Source organism: Ictidomys tridecemlineatus, chromosome 3 (genome assembly GCF_052094955.1).
Source record: "Ictidomys tridecemlineatus isolate mIctTri1 chromosome 3, mIctTri1.hap1, whole genome shotgun sequence".
Classification (NCBI taxonomy): Eukaryota; Metazoa; Chordata; class Mammalia; order Rodentia; family Sciuridae; genus Ictidomys; species Ictidomys tridecemlineatus.
In genome coordinates, this window is record NC_135479.1 from 5,350,782 (window position 1) to 5,369,269 (window position 18,488).

At 58.2% G+C, this 18,488-nt stretch overlaps 1 protein-coding gene across 2 annotated transcripts; it reads left to right on the forward strand.

The window, feature by feature from the left end:
* The first annotated feature begins 1,240 nt into the window (after positions 1-1,240).
* Positions 1,241-18,282, forward strand: Evpl (envoplakin). 2 transcript variants are annotated; one of them, XM_021731235.3, is made up of 22 exons: positions 1,241-1,578; positions 3,852-3,951; positions 4,314-4,468; positions 4,548-4,674; positions 5,458-5,583; positions 5,785-5,823; positions 5,974-6,135; positions 6,216-6,323; positions 6,421-6,516; positions 8,075-8,197; positions 8,513-8,659; positions 8,902-9,056; positions 9,230-9,327; positions 9,592-9,740; positions 11,098-11,276; positions 11,357-11,495; positions 11,624-11,817; positions 12,116-12,266; positions 13,441-13,524; positions 13,623-13,733; positions 13,830-13,922; positions 14,612-18,282. In XM_021731235.3, the coding sequence occupies exons 1-22, from the start codon at positions 1,454-1,456 to the stop codon at positions 18,056-18,058; spliced, it is 6,108 nt and encodes a 2,035-aa protein (XP_021586910.1). In that variant the 5' UTR covers positions 1,241-1,453; the 3' UTR covers positions 18,059-18,282. The 2 variants fall into 2 exon arrangements, with proteins under 2 accessions (XP_021586910.1, XP_077897769.1); XM_078041643.1 differs by having other exon boundaries at positions 5,458-5,574.
* Positions 18,283-18,488: the final 206 nt, after the last annotated feature.

An 18,488-nucleotide genomic window follows, 5' to 3' on the forward strand; every position in this document is an offset into this window, starting at 1 on the left:
TAAATGAGACAGGCTAAGGATGTAGCTCAGTTGTAGAGCACTTTCCTAGGATGGGCCAGGCCCTGACTTCATTCTCCAGTACCAAAAAATAAGTAAGTTGGACTTCATCAAAAGAGACTCAGGCCTCTTCTGTCCCACTGGAGCATCTAACCTGGATCAGCCTTCATCCCTGGTCTCCTCCGTCTGCCCTTCCTCTCCTGTCAGGATGTCCCAGCTCCCAAACCAGCATGACTGTGTACCTGACCCTTGCTCTTCCTCCAGCCCTCCTTCCAAACCCAAACTCTGTGCTTCTTAGAATGAAAATGACCAGGGCTGGGGCTGTAGCTCAGTGACAGAGCACTTGCCTATCATGCCTGCGGCACTTAGCACCACATATAAACAAACAAAATAAAGGCATGTTGTTCATCTACAACTACAAAAGATTAAAAAAAGAAAAGAAAAGAAAATGACCACGTCTACAGGAGGGGCTTGGAGCTGAGCCAGTAACAAGAGTGCCTGACCAGCGGTGTGGGGGAGGAATGGGATGGGAGACTACAAACCAGCCTCACTGTTGGCCACTCAGCTGACATGGTAGAAGACACCAGGACCACTTCCAGGGAGGGGACAGGGAAGGAGGTCCAGGAGGAAGCCCAAGCCTAGTGGGTCAGCTAGTTTTGGGGTTAGGCCTAGCATCACAGCTGGCCAACTGTGGTGGCGCTTGGGAGAATGTCCAGAGGCCTCAGGGCCTTTCTGGAGCTAACTTGAGACTCTTATGAGGGGTCAGCCATGCCCGTGTTGATGCCTATGACTCTGGAGCCATGGACAGATGGACCCCAACCCAGCCACAACAATGGGGCAGCAGGACTCAAGGGCGTGTCCTGGTGGTAAGATTAAAAAATGTTCCTTGTGCCATTTTGTGGGGCGGATGATACCCAGCTGCCCCATTCGGGGACAGAGCGCCAAGCCCTGGGCTGGCGGGCGGCGCGGTGCCTGGGGCCCGGGTGATAGCGGGGCCTCTGCGCTGGCGGGGGAGTTGGTTCCCCAGCCCCGGGGCCGGGGCTCACCGCTGGGCCCGCGCCTGCATGAGTGCCGTCTCTGCGCCGCGCCGCCCGCCCGGCTGTTTCCCCATCTGGGTGTGTCCCGCGCACTCCCCCGGGGCGCGTGGGTGTAACAGGTCCCGGCCTCCGTGGGAGTCGGCGCTGGCCGCCCCGCCCCGCCCCGCCCCGCCCAGCCCCCTGGGCCTCGCCCTTTCCTTCCAGACTGGTCGTGCGGGAGCGCAGCGGCCGCGGCGGGGCATGCGCGGCGGCAGGGCAGGGCGCTCCTGCTCACCTGCGGGGCGGGGCCTCCCAGAAACTGCCTGCCCCGGCGCCCGCCTCGCCACAGCCCGGCCAGCAGCCAGCCAGGACGCGCGCCGCCGCCCGCTCTCTTCCCGCGTCGGCGAGCCCAGCCCGAGCCTGCACCTGCCTTTACGACCATGTTCAAGGGGCTGAGCAAAGGCTCCCATGGAAAGTGGTCCCCCAAGGGGTCCCCAGCCAAGGGGTCCCCCAAGGGATCGCCAGCCAAGGGATCGCCCAAGGGATCCCCCAGCAAGCACAGCCGGTGAGCAGGACGCGGGTTGATGTGGGGTTGGGCGGTGCGAAGCCCAGGTGTTCCCAGCCACCTGGCGAGCAGCTCGGAGTGCAGAAGCCCAGCGCTGCTATTTGGCGTCCGGAGGCCTGGGGGCTTTTCCTGCTTCAGGAGCTTCTGGCCAACTGCAGCCCTCGCAGGAAGCAGCGGGTGGCCTGGGGCTCCCCACCATCTCCAGGGAGGCCTGAGGGAGAGTGCTGGACAGGGGCCGGACAAGCCGCTTTCTTCTGCTGGGAGGCATGAGAGCCTGGCTTCAGCCCAGGGCTCGGACCCCAGGGTTCCACTTGGCTGGGATGACCCTTGGGACCTGGGTGCTGGTGGACAGAGGGCATCTCTCCCTCTTAGGTGAGAGGGCAGGATATCTGCACCTAAGCTGCACCTTTCCCCAGGGTTCTCAGCTGGGGCCTTGAGAGTAGATAAAGAGTTGGGGGTTCCTTTCCATGTGGATGTGGGGAGGGGGTGCTGTGCCTCCCTCACGTCACCCAGCTCTCTTCATACAGGCTTAGCTGTGTTTTTCCTGCTCTCTGGCCTCAGCCCCTCTGCAGGTGGAGGTGGCACCCTCCCACACATTCCAGGTGTCAGGGTGCCATGGCATCAAGATAAGAGCAGGGATGAAAGACTGGGGTGAGGATGCCCATTACCCTGATTGGGATCATGGAGCTGACATGGAGGCTGGCGTCTGGGCGGACCAGGAAAGACAGCCGTTAAGGCTCTTACTGGAGTGACCTATCCTCCCTGGGGCACCTGAGTCCAGCCCAGGGTGGAGTGAGCAACTTCTTGTGGGAACAGCCCTCCCATGAGACTAGACCTGAGGACAGGACTCTCCTGGACAGTGTGTTGCTGCCCTGGGCAGCTCCATCCACAGGGTCCTACTGGCTCTGGCTGCAGACCCGAAAGTGGGCTCCTCATTCCACTCATGTGCAGTCTGTTAATGCAGCACCCACGATGTGCCAGGACACTTGTAGGGTCTTGGAGTGCTGCTGTAAACAGAGGGTCCCTGCCTTCAAAGTGCTTACATTCTTGTGCAATAAAATTAACATGTACTGGGTGCTGACTGCACTAGGCTCTGAACTGGTGTTTCTGTTGGGTTAATTCTTTCAACACAGTAACCCTGTGTGAAAGATATTATTAAAATCTCACTTTACAAGTAAGAATCTCAGGCAGAGAGCTTGAATAACTTTTTTTTTTTTTTTTGATGGTACTGGGTATCAAAAACCCAGACCTTCTTGCTTGATCATAGATTTCTTTCTTTTTTGGTGGTGCTAGGGATTGAACCCCGGGCCTTGTGCATGTGAGGCAAGCACTCTACTTCCTGAGCTATATATCCTGGGCTTCCTTGACCCTAGATTTCTTTTGGACTGCTTTGTCTTCACTGGCACTGCCCTTCTGAAGCCCCCTTTCCTTTGGCCTTTGATTCAAGTCCCAGCTCAGTGAAGACTGCAGGACTCCGCGTTCATAAAGCTTGGACCACTTGGCCTTTTCTTAGGTCTATTTGACTCTCTGACCCTCTGACCCTCGGAGTGAGTAAAGCATACACTAAGAGCTCTATAGAGTCTTCTGAATAAATGTATGCAGCGGGAGCTCTGTAGAGACTGCTAAATTAAAGCATGGAAAAGAACCCTGGGACATAAGCAGCAGAGTTACCGTCTGTTTCTGACTTTGTGACCCACAGCAAGTCAGGTCCCGTTTCTGACTTGGAACTCCTGAGTCTGGAGAGTGTTGGGGTGCCTCATCCATGTCTTAGCCTCCTGCCTCAGCATTGTGTGGCTCCTCCAGGTGGTTACTAAAACCTTGACCCTGGCAAAGCCCCTTGAAGGGCAGGATGGGCTGGAGGGAGACAGGTGGAGTGGAGGGGTTGGGGTGGAGGGTGTGCACCCTTAAGCTGCTCCCTTACCCAGCCAACCCACTGCTCCTCCATGGGCCCAGCCAAGCCGTCTCAGGTATTAACGGGCCACCCACCCAGCAACCTGGCAGGCAGCTAGGCGTGGTGGGAACCTCACTGCCAGGCCAGCTGGAAGAAGCTGGTCCAACCTCTCCACAGCACCACACACCCCTGGGACTCTCACTTTCTGAATCCTCATGGGGAACAGTGTCCTCACCCTGTCCCCAGATCTATCTCAGAGTCCCCCAGGCAAAGACTCTTCCATTCAGGCCACACAGCCTGACTGTGGAAGGGTAAGGGCTGTACCTGGTGAGGCACACAGGAACCTTCCCCCCAGGCTCCGCTCTGTCCCCCCATCCACCAGGGCTGCCACCCAGGAACTGGCTATGCTGATCTCCCGCATGCAAGCCAATGCTGACCAGGTGGAAAGGGACATCCTAGAGACCCAGAAGAAGCTGCAGCAGGTGAGGCGCATGCAGTAACCAGCAGATTGGGTGGCATGGGGAGACCAATGTCTTGCCTGGTAGTCCCTTGGGTGCCCTCTGTGATGGTGAAGGTGAGACAGACACCCCAGTCCTCACTGCCTGCTCCCCAATACTGCTGGAGACAGGACTCAACCTTCTTCTCTTCTGTGTTCCCTACTTTGGGGACAAAGGGAGGCGACGAGCCTCCCCTCATGTTTTTGCCACCTGCCCCACATCCCTGGCCTGCTGGGCCAGTGTAGCTGGGGTCCCGGAGCTGAGGCTCAAGCTGGCAATGAGGTCAGCAGGGACAAGTGGGGAGGACATGGACTCTGGGCCCCGGTGAGCCTGTTTGCTGTTCCCAGGACCGGCTGAGGAGTGAGCAGAACCAGGCCCTGCAGCACCAGCAGGAGACTGGCTGCAACCTGAAGGAAGCAGAGGTGCTGCTTAAAGACCTCTTCCTGGACGTGGACAAGGCCTGGCGGCTCAAGCACCCACAGGCCGAGGAAATGGAGCAGGAGTGAGTGGGGCTCATGGACGGAGGTGGGAGCACTGGGGAAGGCCCGGCCCAGCCTGACCTGCCGGCCTATCCTTGGCAGCATCAAGCAACTGCATGAGCGTGTGACCCAGGAGTGTGCCGAGTACCGCGCCCTGTACGAGAAGATAGTGCTGCCCACCGATGTGGGGCCCAGGGTCGACTGGGCACGAGTGCTGGAGGAGAAACAGGTCAGGGGCTCCCCCAATGTTTGAGATGTCCTTGGAGAGCTCAAAATCACACCTTGGCTCAGTCAGAGAGCAAGACAGAATGACATTTGTCCTGGGCCTGACTTTGGACTTAGAGATGGCTCAGGGTCTAGGAGGAGCCAGCAGAGCAGACAGTGCAGTCAGGGTTGTCTTCCCGCAGAATAGGGCGCAAGAGCAGTTAGAGAACTTAGCTGGGTCAGTGGTGAGGATATTCCAGAAGGAAGGAAAAAAGGCTCCTGCTAGGAGGTGGCCTGGATGTAATGAAAAGTGGGGTTTTCTGGGCAGGTGGGCACCACCAGGTCACAGGACACCCTGATCTCCAATCTCCAGGTGAGGAGTTGTGCTTTGAGGCTGTAGTAGGGGTGTCATGATGACAATGAAGGGACGCGAGGAAAGCACCTGGGTGATCAGGGTGTGCTGAGGGTCCCAGAGTTTGGCTGGGGGTGTCTAAGCAGTAGGCATTGAGACTGGGACTACAGAAGAGGCAGGGCAGAGTAGGGAGACTTCAGAGGCTGAGCCTGGAACCAGGGGGATTCAGGGACTGTGGTCATGGTGGCACTAGAGAATGGCATGTCCCCTTGCCCATTTATCCAGGATGCTCACCTGGCTGTCCACCCTCTGCCCAAATGATCCACACTATGTCTCCCAATAAGGATTCAGGGAGGGTAGGAGGTGCTGTGTGTGAGGGTTCTTTGGACTCCCCCTCCAACAGGGCCCTGCTGGCAGGACTATGCCACCAGCACTGAGTGGCTGTCTCTTCTGCAGAAGCAGGTCTGCGAGGGCCAGTACGGGCCAGGCATGGGGGAGCTGGAGCAGCAGGTTGCAGAGCACAACATTCTGCAGAGGGAGATCGAAGCTTATGGGCAGCAGCTACGGACACTGGTGGGGCCGGTGGGTGATCTGCACCAGGCGGGAATCCCAGTCCAGCCCCAGCCCCAGCCCCACTTTCTCCCGTCAGAGCAGGGCTAGATCTGCTGGCCCTCTGGGGGGTCGGGGTGGCAGAGGGGGCAGGGATGGCTGGCCCAGATGTAGGGTACTACCTTCTGCACCTGCCTCTTATTGGCCCTGTGTTTCTCTTTCTGGTTGAGTCAGGACGCAGCCAACATCAGGAACCAATACCAAGACCTACTGGTGAGCAGGCGGAAGGGCCAGGGGCAGGGTGCAGGGATGAGCAGGGGCTGGCCCCCTGAACCCTTGAAAGGGTCAGTGTTTCTGGGCGCCTGATGGCTTCCGTTGCCATCCCTTTCTCTCCCCTCTCGTGGCTGCTGGTCCTGAGCACAGAAGGCGGCCTCGTGGCGCGGGCAAAGCCTGGGCAGCCTGTACACGCACCTGCAGGGCTGCACGAGGCAGCTGAGCGCCCTGGCGGAGCAGCAGCGCAGCATCCTGCAGCAGGACTGGAGCGACCTCATGGCTGACCCAGCGGGCGTGCGACGGGAGTACGAGGTCGGCAGGGAGAGGCCAGGGCGGTGGGGGTGGCCAGGGCCGACCTGGTGCTCACCACCTGCGACCCTGCCTGCCCCCAGCACTTCAAGCAACACAAGCTGCTGGAGCAGGAGATGAGCGTGAACCAGCTGGAGGATGACGGCGAGCGCATGGTGGAGCTCGGGCACCCGGCGGTGGGGCCCATCCAGGTGGGGAGGCCCCACCCACGGCCCGGTACTCCCCCAATCAGCGGGATGGAGGGCTGGGGTGGGGCGTGGTCAAGCACTTGGTGGTGCGGTCTTGTAGGTCCACCAGGAGGCCCTGAAGGTGGAATGGCAGAACTTCTTGAACCTGTGCATCTGCCAGGAGAACCAGCTGCAGCACGTGGAAGACTACCGCAAGGTGAGTCTGCAGCCAGGGCATCAGGACCTGCAGGCCCCAGGTGCTGGAGGGCACCAAGAACACCTGCCTCCAAACAGGCCGGGCACCGCCAAAAAAGAACCATGAGGCGAAATAATGTCCTTCCTGACGGGGGTAATATTGCCTTGGGACAGGGGTGGAGGGGTGGGTACGGGAGTGTCAAAATTGGTTCTTAAAGGTGAAAAATATTTGAACACTCTCAATGCCAATGCAAGAAGCACAGATCCTACATACAGCAGTGCACAGACGGGCAGCGAATCCGAAATATTAAAAGTTCAGGGATGGTGGGGGAATTTTTTAAAATGTCTAAAAAAGCCCTTTACTGGGATAATAATGAAAAAGGGCTGAGACACTGATAATAGACAGCTGAGATTTTCTTTGTTATTATAATTTCCACCCAAAATATTTCATACACTGTGTGTGTGTGTGTGTGTGTGTGTGTGTGTGTGTGTGTGTGTGGTGCTGGGGCTAGAACCCAGAGCCTCAAGCTTACTAGGCAAGCACTCTACCTCTGAGCTACTTCCCCAACCCTTTCATGCATTTTTTTTTTTTTTTTACCATAAAAGAACAGGATTTGGGGCTGGGGTTGTGGCTCAGTGGTAGAGTGCTTGCCTACCATGTGTGAGGTACTGGGTTCAATCTTCAGCACCACATAAAAGTAAAATAAAGATATTGGGTCCACCTATAATTAAAAAAATAAATATTAAAAAATAGGATTTATTCAAGTGAGAAGAAAAAAGACACAGCTCCTTCAGGGTAAGAGGGGACCAGTATGGGTTGCCCCCTTTCATGGACTTTTGACAGACACAAACCCCAGGAGTTTTCTTGTTTCCTTTGTGTTGAAAGACATTTTCCTATGCAACTACAATACCAGTATGACAATACCCATTGACAGTAATTCCATGGTGTCATCTGACCATGGGTACTTTTTTAAATACACTCCAGCTTATTGAGATAAGCCCAATCCAAACACCCCATTCCAGCCAGAAGGACCACAGGTATCAGAGGATGGCAGGTGAGGAGGCCCTCACCTGTGCAGGAAACACAAAACCAAGAGTTTAATGACATGCTTTAAAAAAAATTAAATTTAGTGAACAAAAAGTTCCCATTTGCACAGTCTCCAGGTCCTGCTGCTGGGTGTGGTAGTGCATGTCTGTAATTCCAACAGTTTGGGAGGCTCAGGCAGGAGGATAGAAAGTTTGAGGCCAGCCTGGGCCACATAGTATGACCCTGTCTCAAAATAAAAAGGACTAGGGCTGTAGCTCAGTAGTAGAGTATCCCTGGGTTCAATCCCCAGTACCAATGATAATTAATAATAATGATAAAATAAAAATAAATAAAAAGGTTCCATTGCCTGGGCAGATGGAGTGGTTTTTTGGGGGGCCAGTTGGGAGTTAGTCTGGTTTGTTTAGCTGGTTTGAGAGCAGCTGGTCTGGGTTTAGCCTGGTTTTCTTTTATCCCCGTTACACTGAGATGGCTTGCAGGGTCACTGGGCAGCCAGTTGCTCCTGGCTCTGCCCTTGACAACTCAATGACCTCAGTTCCAGGAAGAGGCCGACTCTGTCAGCCAGACCCTGGTGAAGCTCAACTCCAACTTGGACAGCAAGTACAGCCCTGCCTCGGGCCCCTCTGGGTCCCCCATAGAGCTGGTGCGACAGCTGGAGGTGAGACAGCCCACCAGGCCATAGTACCCTACTCTGCAAATTGTCCTGCTTGTCTTTTTGGGCCCCACTTCTCTCCACCCAGGTTCCTAGTCATGCCCCAAACCCTGAGAAAGCTCTCCAGCTTCCACTCTGAAGGCCTGGGTAGCCTAGCGCTTCCTGCACCCACAACCAGCAGATCCCACACCGGGGCCCCTGCAGTATGTTAGGACCCTATGATGATGAAGGCCAGGCCCCGATCTTCTTGGGGGGCAGCTATGGGGTAGGTGGCCTCTAGTGCAATCTGGCTTGAGCCCCCACTGCCTGGTCCCCTGGCAGGCAGAAGAGAAGCAGCTGGCCATGGCTGAGAGGGCCATTGGGAAACTGCAGCAGAAGAGCCAAGAGGTCGCCCCTCTGCCAAAGCGCAGGACCCCATCCAAGCAGCCCCTGCACGTGGACAGCATCTGCGACTGGGACTCGGAAGAAGTATGATCTCTGCCTGCCCTGGCTGGACTGACTTCTGCCTCTGCCACTACCCACCCCACCCTGCACGGCCCTCTGCCTCCCAACTCCCCAGGCCAAGGCCCACCTCCGATCTGTCCCACCCCCATCTCCTACTCCTGTTCCAGCTGCTCTTCCTGTCCTTTGCCCCTATCTATTTTGACTTTGGTCACTTGATAGCCCTTGCCTCTGAGCTTGCATGAGCCCCTCCCAACCTGTCCTCCCAGGTGCAGCTTCAGCGAGGAGACAGATACATGCTGATGGACAACACTGACCCACACACCTGGGTTGTGCAGGGCCCTGGTGGGGACACCAAGAGCGCCCCAGCCGCCTGCTTCTACATCCCGGCACCAGACCCTGAAGCTGTGGCCAGGGCCTCCAGGTGGGTCTGCCCAGGGATACTTGGGAGCAGGAGTCCTAGACCAGGCCCTGTGTTCCCAAGGTCACTGCCCACAGACCCCTGCCCAAGCCCGCCTTTCCCTGAAGCACTGTATGCCAGGTGGGGAAGGCAAGAGCCATGACGGTGGTTGTTTTCTGATCTCCTCTTCCTTCCAGCCTGGCTTTGGAGCTGCAGGCCCTGAAGCAGAAGCTTGCCACGGTGCAGAGCAGCCTGAAGGCCAGTGCTGAGGAGCCGTCAGGGCCCGGCCAGCAGGGTACTAGGGGCTGGCCAGCGGGTAGGGTTGTTGGGAAAGTAAATTCCTACTTTGGTCACTTCTGGAGGGGGACTGTGATGGGTGGGGGGTGGCCCTGGATTCAGAACATCTGCTCTAGGACTCCATCTCCTCTCTGTCACATCTTTGGGGCTGTCCTTCCCTTAATTAGGCTGTTCCCAGACACTCCATGGACATCCAGGGAGGGCCTCTCACAGGCAGACATGAGGTAGGTCCCGGACTCTCACCAGCATCTTCTGCCCACAGCTCCAGAGGCCCAGAAGCTCCTGACCCAGATGACCCAGCTAGATAAGAACCTGGGGCAGATAGAGAAGCAGGTGCTGGCCTGGGCCCGAACCCCGCTGAAGCGTACTGCTCCGCTGGAGGACCTGGAGGGCCGTATCCACAGCCACAAGGTGGGTGAGCAGCCAGCGGGGCTGCTGGGATCCGAAGTAGCCCTGCCCTGGGGTGCACACACTTTAGGGTGAAAAGGCAAGTACAGAACAGCTACTGGGGTCCAAGGTGGGAGAGGAAAGTACAAAGTCCAGAGCTCAGACAAGAGGGTTCCATCCTGGCTCTTCCACCAGTGTGTGCTGTCACCTTAAGCAAGTCACTTAACCTCTTTGGGCCTTCATTTCCTCATCCCTGGGATAAGCACAGTACGGCCCATTTCATCTGGTTGTCCTAGGATGAAGGGTGGTAATGCCCAGGAAGTTTCTAGCAGGGGCCAGAGCAGAGGCCCTGCCCCCAGGAGGTCCTCAGGTGAAGGTCCTGAGAGCAGCAAGAAAGCCTGGGCATCTCGGGGGGCGGTTTCTCCTGGAGAGGCAGCAACGTTGGGTAAACGTCATTACCAGAGAAGACCGTGTTCTCTGCCAGTGAACTCAACATCCCCAAAGTGCCTCGAGTAGAAGCTGCCCCTCCCCATGCCCAAGGGCCATGGTCTGGTTATCCTTCCAAACCGGTTTCTGTTCAAATATACTGAATCGTTTATATTTGGTTTTAAAAAATGTGAACCATGCTGTTCACGTTGTTGTGCAACCTGTTGTTTCCCTTCGATGACACAGTGTGGGTGTTTGAAGGCTGCAGTTCAGCAGGGGGTGGAGGGGTGGGCAGGAGGGGCTTCCCGAGAGGGCAGGCATAGGGCTCAGTGCTGCAGGTTGGGCTGGGAGGCCACTCTGGATGGAGAAATGAGAGTTGGTGTCCACTGGGGTCTTCTGGGTAAAGCACCTGTGAAGAGGGGAAGGACACAGGATGGCAGGGGGCTCACTGGATGCTTCCTGGGCATGGCTGTCCTCAATGTTTCTGATAGCTGAAGCTGTCACCAAAATAGGTCATTGGGTTTTGAAGTCCTCGCACCTGCCACTTCAACAGTGTTGGGGGCAAAAAGAAGTTTTGTTGGACTGGACTGTCGAGTTGGCGCTAAGTCATGATTTATGGAACTAGTTGAGTGACTAACTGGTGACCCCAAGTGGACAGAGCCAGGGCTTTGGTGGCCTGATCCTGGAGCAACAGGGTGAGGACCTGCATGTTCTGTGAGCAGGACAGAGACATGAAGATGGCAAGAGGCAACTGTGTCCTTGCTGTTGCTGTGGAGTGCCCATTTCATTCTCCCGTCAGTCATTCCATAGATAAAAAAACCGAGTGTCAGAGAGGTGTGCCTGCGATCAGCCGTCCCCAAGGGGCCTAGTGGGGCCCGCCTGAGCCCAGGCTTGTACCACCACATTCTCCTGCCCCCATGGGTGCAGAGATCACTGAGCCTGCCCTCCCCTCCAGGACATGGTTCAGCGCCTGCAGAGCCTGGGAGCCGAGAAGGAGGCCGCCCAGCAGGAGTGTGAGGCACTTCTGTCTGCACAACCTGTGGGCTCAGCTGCCCTGCAGCTGCCTGTGGTCCTCAACAACGTCAAGAACAAGTACAGGGATGTGCAGGCTCTGTGCACCCTCTACGGGGAGAAGTGAGTGCGCAGGGAAAGATGCTTGGTGGGCAGCAGGGCGTGGCCAAGAAGGCATCTGACCCTCCCCTCTCCTGTGGCAGAGCGGAGGCCGCCCAGGGTCTGGAGCAGCAGATCCAAGATGCAGACAGGATTATCAGAGGGTTTGAGTCCACCCTGGTGCAGGAGGGCCCCATCCCTGACGGGCCCCGGGCTCTGCAGGAGAGGATCAGCGAGCTGCAGGTAGGGACTGATGGGCAGCATCCTGACTGGAGAGGGGGCACAGCCTGACCAAGCATTTGGAAGTCAGTGAAGGTGGACACGCGGCTCACTAATCTTGAGGGTGTGTGGGGCCATGTCCCCCCCTGCAGCGCCAGAGGAGGGAGCTGCTGGAGCAGCAGGCCTGCGTGCTGGGGTTGCACCGCCAGCTGAAGGCCGTCACACACACGTGCAGCGCGCTGCAGAACCACTTCCAGGAGTTCTGCCAAGACCTGCCCCACCAGCAGCGCCAGGTGCGAGCACTCACCGACCGCTACTACGCTGTGGGGGACCAGGTGGACCTGCGGTGAGTGGCTGGGTCCTCAGGGCACATATGTGACACGTCCCCATGATACACAGGCTGTTGCAGAACCCAGGCACAAGCTGTTTCCCCATCTTTAACATGGGATAATAACAGCACTTAACACCCTGAGCGGTGCCAGCAGAGACCGTCCATTTCACCTCAAATTCCCAGCCCCAGCACAGGGGACAGAGAGTAGGGGATCTTCCTGGCAGCTCATGCACAGCTGACCTGTCCCAGGAAGGAACACCAACAGCCTCCCCAGAGGACAAGTCTCACCTCTGCCCTGGACCTTGTCCTGCAGGGAGAAGACGTTGCAGGATGCCAGCCTTACCTACCAGCAGTTCAAGAACTGCAGAGACAACCTGAGCTCCTGGCTGGAGCACCTGCCCCACAACCAGGTGTCGCCCAGTGACGGGCCCAGCCAGATCACCTACAAGCTTCAAGCACAGAAGGTGGGGCTGGGGCTGGGGCTGGGGCCAGGGCCCCGGGTGGCCTGCCCAGAGCTATTGAGTGTCTCAAGCCACCTCCACCTCCCTGGCCACGACTGCCGGTGCATGTGTTGCCCCCTAGTGGCCAAGGGTCAAAAGCACACCAAGGCCTCAAAGCTGAGCAAAGGCCCAACCCCCACCCCACCCCACCCCCGCAGCGCCCCACCCACTTAGTCCCTCTCTGACCACAGGGTCAGTGGCAATGAACCAGGGGTGAGGGGGCAGCTCTCAGTCTCTTGGGGAAAGCTGGTGCAGCCCAAGTCAGAGTGCTGTGGGAGCCCCCTGGTGGACATTCATGGGGGTGTGAACAAGCAGTGCAGAAGGAACCAGTTCCTAAGCTGAGACCTGAGGAATAAGTAGGGGAGAACTGTCCCTCACAAAGGTCACAGCATGCGGGCGAAAGGAGGAGGCTCATGGGCAGAGGAAGAGCAGACCACCCAGGCCTTTCCAGGCTTGGGAAGGAGGCTGGATTCTACTCTGCAGCATCCAGAGGCCCTGGGAGGGGTGCCCTTGGATGGGCATTTGTGAGTTGTCTGTGGCTCCAAGTGAAGAATGGCAAAGAGGGAATGGGAACAGCGACAGAGAGGCCCTGAGGGGCCAGGGCAGAAGTGCAGTTGAGGGTGAGTGGGACCAGGACAATTTAGTTGAATTGTTGGGGCCAGAGATTCAGAATCTTTTGTTTTTAAGTTCTCAGGTGAATAAAGGGGGCAGCCAGGGTTAAGAGTGATTGTGGCAGAGCAGGGCTCTTAAAGGGAGGTCCCCAGCCTGTAGCAGCAGTGTCACCCAAAAGCTTGTCTAAAACACACCTTCTCAGGTACCCCCAGAGCTGCCGAGTAACTGGGCACGCAGGCAGGTTAGTTCTGCCGCACGCTGTGGCCACGCTGCTAGAGCCACTGAGCCGTGACAGAATTCTGAGGGATGCCAGGCAGGAAAAAGAAATACTGCCCAGGAGAGGAGGGAGGAAGGTCAGAGAGAAGAATGTCAAGGAAAGGAGCAACTTCTCAGGTCTCCCAGCTGCTCTCCCTGTCCCCTCTTCCCTGGCTGCACTGGCGGCCTGTGGCCCTGGAGGCCTGGACTGGTGGAAAAGCCAGGTGAGAGAGTTTTCTAGCCTCCCTGACTCTCACCTCCTCCCTGGCAGAGGCTGATGCAAGAGATCCAGGGCCGCGAGCGGGACAGGGCCACAGTAGCCCGCCTTTCCCAGGACTTGCAGGCGGCTCTCCAGGTAAGCCGTCAGCTCATCCCTTATTCCCCCGTCTCCCTCCCTCTTCCCATCCTGCTCCCCCATGCCCAGCCTCCCCACTGACTTTCCTTCCTGCTCAGGACTATGAGCTGCACGCAGACACCTACCATTGCTCCCTGGAGCCCACCCTGGCAGTGTCTGCCCCCAAGAGACCGAGAGTGACCCCCCTGCAGAAAAGCATCGAGGCCCAGGTGAGATTGGACTCGGTGGGTTCCCTAGCACCAGCTGTGCGGCCTCTGAGGCAGGAGCTGACTCCTGCCTTCCCTCTCTCCTTTTGCTCTGTCCAGGAGAAGAGCCTGGCCAAGGCCTATACTGAGGTCACAGCTGCACACCAGCAGCAGCTGCACCAGCTGGAGTTTGCCAGAAAGATGCTAGAGAAGGTACGGAGACGAAGGCTCCTCTATCCTCACTACAGAGAGAGACAGTGACCCCGCTGTCTTCCCCTCCTCTTTCCCTGCAGCCTGTAGCCCCTGGCAGGCTCAGCCGCCAGCTTCCCTCGAGTGGCTCTAACAGGCTGGTATCCTTTCGATTTAGGCTCTGCAGATGTCCTTCGATGCAGTCACAGCTTAGCCACCGGGCAGTTCTCTGATAGGGACAGGACCTCTAACCCCAGAGAGCAGAGAAAATCCTCACAGACTCTTTATTGTTGGACCCAGACACAATGGCAGCAGGCCACCTAGGTCTCCATCCCTGGTAGAGCAGGAGCCAGGCACTCTCTGTGGCTCCTGGTGGCCTGCTAGTCTTCTGCTCCCTGATCTGTACACCAGTGGGAGCTAGAGGAGGAAGGGCCCTTTCTGGGAGCCTGATGGAAGAGGCAGGGGAAAGGTTCAGAGGGAGTACCAGTCACACTTGGCCTGACCCTGCTTGCTTCCTAACATCATGGCATTGACTAGGTCTCAAAATCCTGCACCAAGCATCTCAGGTCTTCAGTCCCACCTCAGGAGCTAATGGAAGTCTCAGGAAGTGTGTGGGGGGGGCTGCGTGTCTCTGATCTCAAGGACAGGGTATAGAAAAATGGGATGCCTATTTCTTTCTCCCAGTATTCTCCCTTCTTCTTCTCCCTCTGCAGAAGGAGCTCAGTGAGGATATCCAGGTGACAGGTGATGCACAGCAGGGGTCTGAGTGCTCAGCCCAAGCAGGGAGGGAGTCAGAGGCCCTGAAGACCCAGCTGGAGGAGGAGAGGAAGCGGGTGGCTCAGGTGCAGCATGAGCTGGAGCAGCAGAGGCAGCAGCTGCTGCAGCTGAAGACCCAGAGGCCCGTGGAGAGGCTGGAGGAGAAGGAACTGGTGGAGTTCTACCGGGACCCCCAGATGGAGAGCAGCCTGTCCAGGGTTAAGGCCCAGGTGGAGGAGGAGAGCAAGAGGAGGGCTGGGCTGCAGGCAAACCTGGAGGCAGTGGCCCAGAAAGTGGCCCAGCTAGAGAGCAAAAGGAGGACCATACAGCCTCCTCACCTGCTGACCAAGGAGGTCACCCAAATCGAGAGAGACCCCAGCCTGGACAGCCAGGCGGTCCAACTGGGCAGAGAGATCCAGCATCTGCGGGGGGAGAACACTGTCATCTCAGCCCAGCTGGAGGAGCTTAAGAAGGAGCTGCTGGCCCTTGAGCAGAAGGAGGTGAATGTGAAAGAGAAGGTGGTGGTGAAAGAAGTGGTCAAGGTGGAGAAGGATCTGGAAATGGTCAAGGCAGCCGAGGCTCTGAGGCTGCAGATTGAGGATGCCGCTGCACAGAGGAAGCTGGCACAGGAGGCCACGGCCAAGCTACAGGCTCGCATAGAAGACCTGGAGCGGACGATCAGCTCGGTGGAGCCCAAGGTCATCGTGAAGGAGGTGAAGAAGGTGGAGCAGGATCCGGCCCTCCTCAAAGAGTCCACCAGGCTGAGAAGCCTCCTTGAGGAGGAGAGGAACAAGAATGCCATGTTGGCCCGGGAACTGAGGGACCTGCGGGGCAAGTATAGTGTGGTAGAGAAGCAGAAGCCCAAGGTGCAGCTCCAGGAACGGGTCAATGAGATCTTCCAGGTGGACCCAGACACAGAGCAGCAGATCACACGGCTCAGAGCCGAGCTGCAGGAGGTGGCTGGCAAGAGGAGCAGCGTGGAGAAGGAGGTGGAGAGGCTGCTGCCTGACCTGGAGGTCCTGCGGGCCCAGAAGCCCGTGGTAGAGTACAAGGAGGTGACCCAGGAGGTGGTGAGGCACGAGAGGAGCCCGGAAGTGCTGCGTGAGATCGACCGCCTCAAGGCTCAGCTCAACGAGCTGGTCAACGCCAACGGGCGCTGCCAGGAGCAGCTCATCCGGCTGCGGGGGGAACGGGACGAGTGGAAGCGGGAGCGGTCCAAGGTGGAGACCAAGATGGTGAACAAGGAGGTGGTGCGCCACGAGAAGGACCCAGTGCTGGAGAAGGAGGCCCAGAGACTCCGCCAGGAGGTGCGGGAAGCAGCCCAGAAGAGACGGGCCACGGAGGCCGTGGTCTATGAGCTGCAGAACAAGTACCTGCTGCTGGAGAGGAGGCGGCCCGAGGAGAAGGTGGTGGTGCAGGAGGTGGTGGTCACCCAGAAGGACCCGAAGCTGCATGAGGACCACAGCCGGCTGAGCCGCAGCCTGGATGAGGAGGTGGGCCGGCGGCGGCAGCTGGAGCGGGAGGTGCAGCAGCTGCGGGCCAGTGTGGAGGAGAAGGAGGGTCTGCTCAGCTTCCAGGAGGACCGCAGCAAGAAGCTGGCTGCCGAGAAGGAGCTGCGGCAGCTGACCCTGAGGATCCAGGAGCTGGAGAAGCGGCCTCCTGCAGTGCAGGAGAAGATCATCATGGAGGAAGTGGTCAAGCTGGAGAAGGACCCAGATCTGGAGAGGTCCACAGAAGCCCTGCGGCGGGACCTGGACCGGGAGAAGATGCGGGTGACAGAGCTGAATCGGGAGTGCCAGAGCCTGCAGGTCCAGATCGATGTCCTTCAACAAACAAAATCACAGGAGAAGACCATTTATAAGGAAGTGATCAGGGTGGAGAAGGACCGGGTGCTGGAGGGTGAGCGGGCCCTGGTGTGGGAGAAGCTCAACCGAGAGCGTGCTGCCCGCCAGGGCCGGGAGGACGAGGTGCGGCGCTTGCGCGAGCGGATTGACAAGGCTGAGGCCCTGGGGAGGACCTGGTCCCAGGAGGAGGCCCAGCTGCAGAAGGCCCGGGACCAGGCTGGCCAGGAATGTGGGCGGTTGCAGCAGGAGCTGCGGGAGCTGGAGCGACAGAAGCAGCAGAAGGTGCTGCAACTGCAGGAGGAGGCCAAGCTGCTCAGCCAGAAGACAGAGGGCGAGCGGCAGAAGGCAGCCCAGAGAGGCCAGGCACTGGCGCAGCTGGAGGCAGCCATCCTCCACGAGAAGGACCAGATCTATGAGAAGGAGAGGGCCCTCCGGGACCTGCACACCAAGGTCACTCGGGAGGAGCTCAGCCAGGAGACCCAGACACGAGAGACCAACCTCTCCACCAAGATCTGCATCTTGGAACCTGAGACAGGAAACGACATGTCCCCGTACGAGGCCTACAAGAGGGGCATCATTGACCGGGACCAGTACCTCCAGCTGCAGGAGCTGGAGTGTGACTGGGAGGAGGTCACCACCGTGGGCCCCTGTGGGGAGGAGTCTGTGCTCCTGGACCAAAAGAGCGGGAAGCAGTACTCCATCGAGGCCGCCCTGCGCTGTCGCCGCATCTCCAAGGAGGAGTACCATCTGTACAAGGACGGCCGCCTCCCCATTTCCGAGTTCGCCCTGCTCGTGGCAGGGGAGACCAAGCCCTCCTCCTCACTCTCCATTGGCTCCATCATCTCCAAGTCCCCACTCGGCTCCCCCGCTCCCCAAAGCTCTGGTTTCTTCTCCCCCAGTTTCTCTTTTGGGCTCACAGATGACAGCTTTCCCATCGCTGGGGTCTACGACACAACCACAGACAACAAATGCAGCATCAAGACCGCTGTGGCCAAGAACATGCTAGACCCCATCACTGGGCAGAAGCTGCTGGAGGCCCAGGCAGCCACAGGGGGCATCGTGGACCTCCTTAGCCGCGAGCGCTACTCTGTGCACAAGGCCTTGGAGAGGGGGCTGATTGAGAACACCTCCACGCAGCGGCTGCTCAATGCCCAGAAGGCCTTCACCGGCATTGAAGATCCTGTCACCAAGAAGAGGCTGTCGGTGGGTGAGGCCATCCAGAAGGGCTGGATGCCCCAGGAGAGTGTGCTTCCGCACCTGCGGGTACAACACCTGACTGGGGGGCTCATTGACCCCAAGAGGACGGGCCGCATCCCTGTCCCACAGGCTGTGGTCTGTGGAATGATCACTGAAGACCTGGCCCAACTCCTGCAGGACGAGTCCAGCTATGAGAAGGATTTGACAGACCCCATCTCTAAGGAGCGGCTGAGCTACAAGGAGGCCATGGGGCGCTGCCGTAAAGATCCACTGAGTGGCCTGCTGCTGCTCCCAGCTACGCTGGAGGGGTACCGCTGCTACCGCACGCCCTCCCCCAGCCTGCCACACTCCTGCGTGCGCTGATGGCCCCCCAGCAGCCAGGGGCGGGTACCTGCCCCTTCCCCACAGCAGCCTAATCCCAGGCAGCAGCTCTTCCCGGCCCACAGATGGCTTATTACTCAAAGGTTCCTGGTATTCGGTCCCCCCCAACCTTGGTGTCCATCCATCCTCCCCCAGACCAGATTAGCAGCTCAGCTCTTCCCTCCTCCTCCCTTGCCCAGTGCTTCCAATAAATGAACTCTCTCAGGGCCCTGTGTGCTCACATTTGGGGATGTAAATCGACGTGTCTGGGTTTGCATGCAGGGCAGACTTTGCTTAGGTCCTTCCCTGGGTCAGGGCATGGACGTGCCCAGCTTGCCTGCTGGTCAACGGGGTGTTCATGGAGTGGGGTGGCTCCTTGGATTCTGGGCAGGGGTGCAGTGGGAGACCATAGAAAGAGATTGCAGGAGAACAC

Coding starts and splice junctions, on each gene's coding strand:
- Evpl (XM_021731235.3), top strand. CDS start 1,454: ATGTTCAAGGGGCTGAGCAAAGGCTCCCATGGAAAGTGGTCCCCCAAG. Junction 9,741..11,097: donor GCCGTATCCACAGCCACAAG/GTGGGTGAGCAG, acceptor CCTCCCCTCCAG/GACATGGTTCAGCGCCTGCA. Junction 11,496..11,623: donor AGAGGATCAGCGAGCTGCAG/GTAGGGACTGAT, acceptor CCCCCCCTGCAG/CGCCAGAGGAGGGAGCTGCT.